This window comes from Hyperolius riggenbachi, chromosome 1 (genome assembly GCF_040937935.1).
Source record: "Hyperolius riggenbachi isolate aHypRig1 chromosome 1, aHypRig1.pri, whole genome shotgun sequence".
Classification (NCBI taxonomy): Eukaryota; Metazoa; Chordata; class Amphibia; order Anura; family Hyperoliidae; genus Hyperolius; species Hyperolius riggenbachi.
The window spans coordinates 268,424,100-268,433,158 of NC_090646.1; the positions used below are offsets into that span (position 1 = coordinate 268,424,100).

At 44.0% G+C, this 9,059-nt stretch overlaps 1 protein-coding gene across 1 annotated transcript in view; it reads left to right on the forward strand.

Annotated features, from left to right (window-relative positions):
- The window catches only part of HPSE (heparanase), an 83,777-nt gene extending 77,876 nt beyond the window's left edge, over positions 1 to 5,901 (forward strand). The window contains exon 12 of the mRNA XM_068233522.1: positions 5,708 to 5,901. Within this exon, the coding sequence (XP_068089623.1) occupies positions 5,708 to 5,834 (127 nt within the window). The 3' untranslated portion in view covers positions 5,835 to 5,901. The remainder of the gene's footprint in view (positions 1 to 5,707) is intronic.
- The last annotated feature ends 3,158 nt before the right edge of the window (positions 5,902 to 9,059 follow it).

The window sequence follows — 9,059 nt, forward strand, 5'->3', positions numbered from 1 at the left end:
AGACTACTCCTCACGGTTTTGGGCCCCTAAAATGCCAGGGCAGTATAAGAACCTCACAAGTGACCCCATTTTAGAAAGAACATACCCCAAGGTATTCCGTTAGGTGTATGATGAGTTCATAAAATATTTTATTTTTTGTCACAAGTTAGTGGAAAATGACACTTTGTAAAAAAAAACAATAAAAATCAATTCACGCTAACTTGTGACAAAAAATAAAATCTTCTATGAACTCACCATACTCCTAACAGAATACCTTGGGGTGTTGTCTTTCTAAAATGGGGTCACTTGTGGGGTTCCTAAACTGCCCTGGCATTTTAGGGGCCCTAAACCGTGAGGAGTAGTCTGGAAATCAAATGCCTCAAAATGACCTGTGAAATCCTAAAGTCCTTAGGTACTTATAGGACTTTGGTTTTGTAGCAGGATAACAGAGGCGCCAGGTAGAGTAAAATTAATTAAAATCGTTGAAAAGGGGGAAGTGGGTGGACTCACCTCCCTTCTGGAAGAAATGGCCGGACAACGGGCAAGTTACTTGCAGTTTAAAGTAACATTTAATGATAACTCCAAAAGTTCAACGCGTTTCACGGGTAACAGTCCCGCTTCTTCAGGCAAACGATTTTTGGAGGGTACACTGTCTGGTCAAGAGCTGGGTATAGTGCCTCTGTAGCTACAGAGGCGCTATACCCAGCTCTTGACCAGACAGTGTACCCTCCAAAAATCGTTTGCCTGAAGAAGCGGGACTGTTACCCGTGAAACGCGTTGCACTTTTGGAGTTATCATTAAATGTTACTTTAAACTGCAAGTAACTTGCCCGTTGTCCGGCCATTTCTTCCAGAAGGGAGGCGAGTCCACCCACTTCCCCCTTTTTAACGATTTTAATTAATTTTACTCTACCTGGCGCCTCTGTTATCCTGCTACAAAATAATTGAATCCACCCTTGGTGGAGGGGTGTATCCCCACTTTTTCCCATCTACAGAGAGCGACTTCTTAGACCTGAGCGGGGTCAGGTTATAATTCTCTCCGCCTGCTCGCCCAGTGGTTGCCTTGGTGGCGACCTACCTTTGTGAGTATAATCACCTTCTTTATCACCAGATACCATTACATTAACATACTACACCATATCGGGCTCTCGGTTTCCCTCTCTTCACATTATAGGACTTTGGGCTCCTTAGCGCACCTAGGCTGCAAAAAAGTGTCACACATGTGGTATCGCCGTACTCAGGAGAAGTAATATAATGTGTTTTGGGGTGTATTTTTATACACACCCATGCTGGGTGGGAGAAATATCTCTGTAAATGGACAATTGTGTGTAAATTGTGTTTTTTTTTTGTTGTTGTCTCAAAGTGTAGTTTTCCGCTAACTTGTGACAAAAAATAAAATCTTCTATGAACTCACCATGCCTCCTAGGCCCAGTGCACACCAAAACCGCTAGCAGATCTGCAAAACACTAGTGGTTTTGGGAGCAGATTTCAGAGCAGGAGGCATGTTTGCGCTTTGCTACAATCCTCAAACCGTCGGTGTGCACCATCTCATTGAGATACATTAACCGGCTGGCGGATCGCATCAAAAACCGCTCGGTGTGCACTGGGCCTCAGTGAATACTTTGGGATGTCTTCTTTCCAAAATGGGGTCATTTGGGAGGTATTTATACTATCCTGGAATTCTAGAACCTCATGAAACATGACAGGTGCTCAGAAAAGTCAGAGATGCTTCAAAATGGGAAAATTCACTTTTTACACCATAGTTTGTAAATGCTATAACTTTTACCCAAACCAATAAATATACACTTATTGGATTTTTTTTTATCAAAGGCATGTAGCACAATAAATGTGGACAAATGTATTTGTCAGCACAAAGTTAAAAAAAAAATTTTTTGGGACAAAATTCATGTCTTTTTTGATGACTATAATAAAAACTGAAAATCACAGCAGCAATCAAATAGCCCCAAAAGAAAGCTGTATTAGTGACAAGAAAAGGAGGTAAAATTCATTTAGGTGGTAGGTTTTATGACCGAGCAATAAACAGTTAAAGCTGCAGTGGTCTGAATGGAAAAAAAGTGTCTGGTCCTTAAAGGGACACTGTAGGGGGGTCGGGGGAAAATGAGTTGAACTTACCAGGGGCTTCTAATGGTCCCCCGCAGACATCATGTGCCCGCGCAGCCACTCACTGATGCTCCGGCCCCGCCTCTGGTTCACTTCTGGAATTTCAGACTTTAAAGTCTGAAAACCACTGCGCCTGCGTAGCCGTGTCCTCGATCCCGCTGATGTCACCAGGAGCATACTGTGCAGGCCCAGTATGGTCTGTGTCTGTGCAGTACGCTTCTGGTGACATCAGCGGGATCGAGGACATGGCAACGCAGGCGCAGTGGTTTTCAAACTTTAAAGTCTGAAATTCCAGAAGTGAACTGGAGGCGGGGCTGGAGCATCGATGAGTGGCTGCGCGGGCATAGGATGTCTGTGGGGGACCGTTAGAAGCCCCGGGTAAGTTCAACTCATTCTCCCCCGACCCCCTACAGTGTCCCTTTAAGGGTTTTTAAGACTGCAGTCCTTAAGTGGTATGAAAGCATTTCCTTTTTGCTCTAAAAGATTTACACCATAAAATCTACAACCACAAAAAAAAAATCAAGAAAGGGAAGTCCGCACAGTTGTCTCCAATATCAAAAGTGTATCAAAATAATAATTTATTCAGGACGTATCCACAACCATCAGAAAGCAATCGACTAACATGTTTCGGACACCAGGTCCTTAATCATAGTTGTTGAACAGCTTAACAAGTGAGGTTTAAAAAGAAAAGAAAGGGGGATGGAGCAGTGGAGGGCAGGAAAAGGCCACTCCCACCAATAGGCGGGAGAAGGGGAAAAAAGCCTCCCTCATGCCTCTACACATACCCCATAATAAAAAAGCATATTAAAAACCACACATGATCTAAAAAAGGAGCAAAATACATGTATGAGGAGTGCATTAGCAGATGTAGCTCTTAAGCGAAAACAGTAGAAATTCAAATAAAGAATATATGTACATATGACATGTAACAAACATGACAACATGTAAACAAAAAGATCACTATCAATACAAAATCATATTACATTGCACCAATTATCCAGTGACCAAAGCCAAATCCCACCTGGCGTTCATTCCCTTCGGAAATCTAGTCCCAAGACGAAAAATCCAGTATGCCTCCCTCTTTCGTATCATGGCATCTAGGTCTCCTCCCCTCTTGGGCAAAGAAACCTTCTCTATGCCCTGAAAAGAGAAACCCGACATGTCACCACCATGTGTGATACGATAATGTCTAGCGACATTGGAGATATTTTGGGTAGACCAATTGGCACCCAAAAAATGCTCCGAAATTCTAGCCCTGAGTGTCCTAGTGGTGCAACCAACATATTGGAGAGAGCAAATCCGACATGTAACCAAATAAATAACATTCCTGGAGTTGCAGTTAATAAAATGCTTGATGGTGGATCTAAACCCATTGGACAGGGACTCAACGACCTTAGTTCTAGTGTGTAGTTCGCAATAGTTGCAGGTCGGGGTTGCACACCTATATGATCCCTTAACCGCTAGCCATGTAGAGGAGTCAGTCGATGAACTAAACAGCGTTGGGGACAGCAAATTGCCAAGGGTAGGGGCACGTCTACTTACAAAGGCAACGCCCTCCCGAATAAAAGGCCGCAATTCGTCATCACCCTCCAATATTGGTAAATATTTGTTAATGATGCGCTTGACATCCTGAAATTCGGAGCTATAGGTGGTGACGAATGCAGGCCTCCCATCAGGATCCCGGCAAGTGGCTTTGGCCCTTATCAATTGGTCTCTAAACATAGAAGCTGCCCGCTGTTTGCCCCTCTCAATGGTCCACCTAGGGTACCCTCTATCCAAAAGGCGCTTTTCCACTAGCTCAAACTCACATTTGGTGGTTGAATCTTCCGAGCAATTCCGGCGTGCCCTGATGAATTCGCCCACCGGAATTGCCCGGATGGTATGTGTGGGATGGCAACTGGTTGCCTGTAGCGTGGAGTTACCAGCACAGGACTTCCTGTACGTCTTTGTATGGACAATGCCCAGAGTCGGGTTACCCACCAGGGTCAGGTCCAAATAGTCAATCGATGTGGGATGCCATTGATGGGTGAACTGTAAGTTACACCGATTGTCATTAAGATGAGCTATAAATGGCTCCACTGAACCCGAGTCACCCCTCCATACCACCAGGATATCATCTATGAATCTCCCGTACCACGCAACCTGCTCAAGATGGCGCCCCCCACCCCCAAAGATGTGGAACTCCTCCCACCAACCCATGTAAAGATTGGCTAATGAGGGCGAGAATTTAGCCCCCATGGAGGCCCCACACCTCTGGAGGTAGAAGGCACCATCGAACATAAAATAATTGCGGGTCAGGAGATATTCAGTGGCAGCACAGATGAAAACACGGAGGTCAGAGGAGTAGCTGGAGTATCTGGCAAGATGGTATTGGAGGGCAGTCAGTGCCAAATGGTGGGGAATGCAAGAATACAAGGCTCTAACATCTATGGTGAGCCAGCTATAGTCAGACACCCAACTGAAACTCTCCATGCTAGCCAGCAGATGTTTAGAATCCTTAAGATATCCCGGTAACCTCCTAACCAGGGGTTGTAGCATGGAGTCCACCCAATCGCTGAGGCGCTCCCCCAGAGAGCCGATGCCCGCAACAATCGGTCTGCCAAAAAAAAAATGGTAGCAGAACTGCATTCAAACAGTTAAACACAACACTTTGTTCTTTAATGGAAAGCTCCTTGCTTCAGTGGACAGCTTCTAGCCCCATCCAAAGAGACAACATTATCTTTTGTTTACATTCCTTTGTCAGATACTTTTAGTAAACATTAACAAACTTCCTAAACGTAGCTGTAGTGAGCTAAAAAGCAGAAAGAGCTGAGAAGTGATTACTAGACAGATTTTAATATATAAATACAGCAGCTATGCAATAAAATGCAATGGCAGCTTTCAGAGCAGATAGACTGTACTTTGTACATTTGTAGATAGACAATATTACTTGTGCACAAAAGCAAATATAATACCTGTATGGGTAACAAAAAGTTGGAAAACACATTTTTTTTTATTGAATGTTATGTCAGAATTTTATCCTACTTTAAAGGACTTGCGAGGCAAAAATGCTAAAAAAAAGTAAATTACCTGCCTTATCTTTTATGGCACGGAGGACGCCGTCCGCGCCCTCCGTGCCGATCCGCCGGGTCCCCCCGCTCATTAGCCCCCTGGGCCGGCTGCCAACCCCACAACCCGGGTCGGGCTCTCCTGCCTCTCGCAATATGGCCGCTTCCTTTGGCCGCGGCTGCGCAGTCCGCGAGTGCGGCTGCGCAGCTCTAGGGCCAACCCCCTGATCCACGCTCGTAGCGTGGATCAGGGGGGCTGGCCCTAGAGCTGCGCAGCCGCACTCGCGGCCAGGCGGACTGCGCAGTCGCGGCCAAAGGAAGCGGCCATATTGCGAGAGGCAGGAGAGCCCGACCCGGGCCATGGGGTCGGCAGCCGGCCCGGGGGGCTAATGAGCGGGGGGACCCGGCGGATCGGCACGGAGGGCGCGGACGGCGTCCTCTGTCCATTAAGATGAGGCAGGTAATTTACTTTTTTTTAGCATTTTCGCCTCGTAAGTCCTTTAAGGACCGGAGCCATCCTTTCCCATTAGTAAACAGTAACTACTGTGATTGTAATTACAGGGCAAGCGGGCTACAGCATCACTGGATTGACGGGAAATGTGTGACCGCGCGGTGGGAAAAACGAAATCTACACTCTGGCTGGATAAGCGGACACAAACAGGACGTGATTCGGCGGCGGGAAATATGAAAACTACGGCCTGGTAGAGATAAATAGACACAAACGGCGAGTAAATTTCAACTAGAGTCGTCCAGAACCAGTTGTTCATATCTGATTGAAAATAAATGTTATGTTTGGTTTTATTTTGCATACATACAATCATTTTATTGATTCATTTACTGCATGACTGCAATTCTAATGTTTGAGTAATTGTGTAAGAACAGCAAAATAGGAGGTAAAGCAAAACTTTATTTACAGATTATGAAAGTAGTCTTTCATTGATGAGCAAATGTTAATTGCCTGCCTACCATGCTGATCGTTTGGCTTCAGCAGATGTCTACAAAGCATGTAACTAGTTTCGGCAAAGTTTGGCATCATTTTTACAATTTTCTTCATTTTGCTGCTTCATCTACCCAGGTAGATTTAGGCACAGTAGAATTAGAACACCCGGGGCCCTATGCAATTAACTTTTTCTCCTGAGTTTTCTCTTTGGTGATATTTTTAAACTTGTCAATAAAATGCCTTTTTTAAGCCACCAGCAGGCAAGAAAATACTCAAAATAATATTGATAGTACTTTTTCACCTACCTTTTGGTACTTCTATCAATCTAAATCTGTTTTAAAAAGGTGTTGAAAAATTATCTCCTAGGAGAAAACTTGGGAGCTTCCATTATGTCTCATCAAGTGCTAATAGTCTAGCTGATAATCCTACTACTGCCTGTACTTTGAATATAAGAGGAGATGGAAAATTGTAATAAATAAATACATACATTTGTCCCAGAGTGAATGTACTTTAAAGAAAACCTGAACTGAAAATTAAAAGTCAAAATAACCATACACGGGTCATACTTACCTCCCGTGTAGTCTACTCCTCAATCTCATTCTTCTCTCCCGCGTCCTGTTTGTCCACTGTGATCAAGGGAATTCTCCGTCCTCCATTTTGAAAATGGCCATTACCCCATAACAGCTTTGTGGTCAGCACACTATTAAACTGTCAGCTTTCTGTTCAGCACACTTGGGTCATAGGGAAACATGGGCATTACCTGGCACATCAGTTGTCCTCTCAGCTTTAACTGACAGCAACTGATACAGTGGGATGCGAAAGGGCAACCTTGTTAATTGTCATGTTTTTCCTGTATAAATCGTTGGTTGTTACGATAAAAAATATCAGTTAAATATATCATATAGGAGACACCAACAGTGATATTTCAGAAGTGAAATGAAGTTAATTGGATTCACAGAAAGTATGCAATAATTGTTTAAACAAAATTAGGCAGGTGCATAAATTTGGGCACCACAAAAAAGAAATGAAATCAATGTTTAGTAGATCCTTCTTTTGCAGAAATTACAGCCTCTAAACACTTCCTTTAACGTCCAATGAGAGTCTGGATTCTGGTTGAAGGTGTTTTGGACCATTCCTCTTTACAAAACATGTCTAGTTATTTCAGGTTTGATGGCTTCCGAGCATGGACAGTTCTCTAACTCACACCACGGATTTTTAATTATATTCAGGTCTGAGGACTGAAATGGCCATTCCAGAATGTTGTACTTGTTGTTCCTCCGCATGAATGCCTTAGTGCAGTGATGGCTAAACTTGGCACTCCAGCTGTGGTGAAACTACAAGTCCCATGAGGCATTGCAATACTCTGACAGCTCTAAGCATAACTCGGGGAAGCAGAGGCATGATGGGATTTGTAGTTTTGTCACAGCTGGAGTGCCAAGGTTAGCCATCACTGCACTAAGGCATTCATGCAGAGGAACAAGTACAACATTCTGAGCAGTGTTTAGGGTCATTGTCTTGTTGAAAGATGCAGCCCCAACACAGCTTTAGCTTTGTCACTTATTCCTGGACATTGGTCTCCAGAATCTGCTGATACTGAGTGGAATCCATGCGTCCATCTGACAAGATTCCCAGTCCCTGCACTGGCCACACAGCCCCAAAGCATGATGGAACCACTACCATATTTTACAGCAATTTTCACCTTTCAGTGCTCACTGCTCCTCTGTTTTATTCCCTAATAACTTTATTACTACTTATCACAACAAAATTAACTATACCTCATTTTTTTCACCACCAATTAGGCTTTCTGTGGGTAGTACATTTTGCTAAGAATTTTTTTATTCCAAATGCGTTTTAACAGGAAAAATAAGAAAATAATGGAAAAAAATAATTTCTCTCGGCCATCATAGTTTTAAAATTAAACGTTCTCCTGTGGCTAAAACCAACACATTTTATTTGCCCAGTTGTCCCGATTATTAAACTGTTTAAATTATGCCCCTATCTCAATGTATGGCGGCAATATATTAAATGGAAATATAGATGTTATTTTTGGGTTTTTTTTGTCTAGTCCATAATTACAAGCCCCTATTGTAACAATCTTACCTTCCAGTGGCAGGTCCCACAGCGTCTCTGGCGAGGTCCGGGCAAGTGGCGAGGTCTCTGAAATGGCATCTTCCGGTGGCGTCCCCAGCACCCCTGCAGCAGTGAGTTCGAGCGTGCACAGTGCGCCCAAACAGACGCGCGCAAGATTGTCCCCACACATTGTATTCTGGCTGCTACCCACACTCAAGGGTTTCCCGATTTGTATGATTCACTTCAGTCTTTTCAACATGATAGTCCTCCTGAAAAGCCTCCTAATGTTGATTATGTACCTACGTCTCCAAATACTTCAGGTATTTCATGAGTCCAAATTGGCAGAGCATCCTGGGGAAGCCAAAACCTTGGAACTCCTGTCTCGACATGTGTGGTGGCCTACATTTGTGGCAGCCTGTGCCACTTGTGCCAGAAATAAGGTGTCTCGGGCTGCCCCCTGAGGTCACCTTATGCCATTACATCGAGACCTTTGTCTCATCTATCGATGGATTTTGTGGTGGACTTGCCTTCCTCTGGGGGTAAGACGGTAATTTGGGTCGTTATTGACCGTTTCAGTAAGATAGCACACTTTGTACCTCTCCCTGGTCTGCCCTCAGCTCAGGAACAGGCTAAGTTATCCATAACACATGTATTCCGTCTGCATGGAATTTCTGAGAATATAGTGTCAGACAGGGGGGTCCAGTTTGTTTTACGTTTCTGGCGTGCTTTCAGCAGTTTCATGGGTATCAATCTGTCTTTTTCTTCCGGGTTTCACCCTGAAACCAACGGTCAAACAGAGAGAACTAATCAATCATTAGAGCAGTATCTCCGTTGTTTTGTGTCAGATTGTCAGGAGTCTTGGTTAAATTATTTACCATTTGCGGAATTTGCTTTTAACAACCT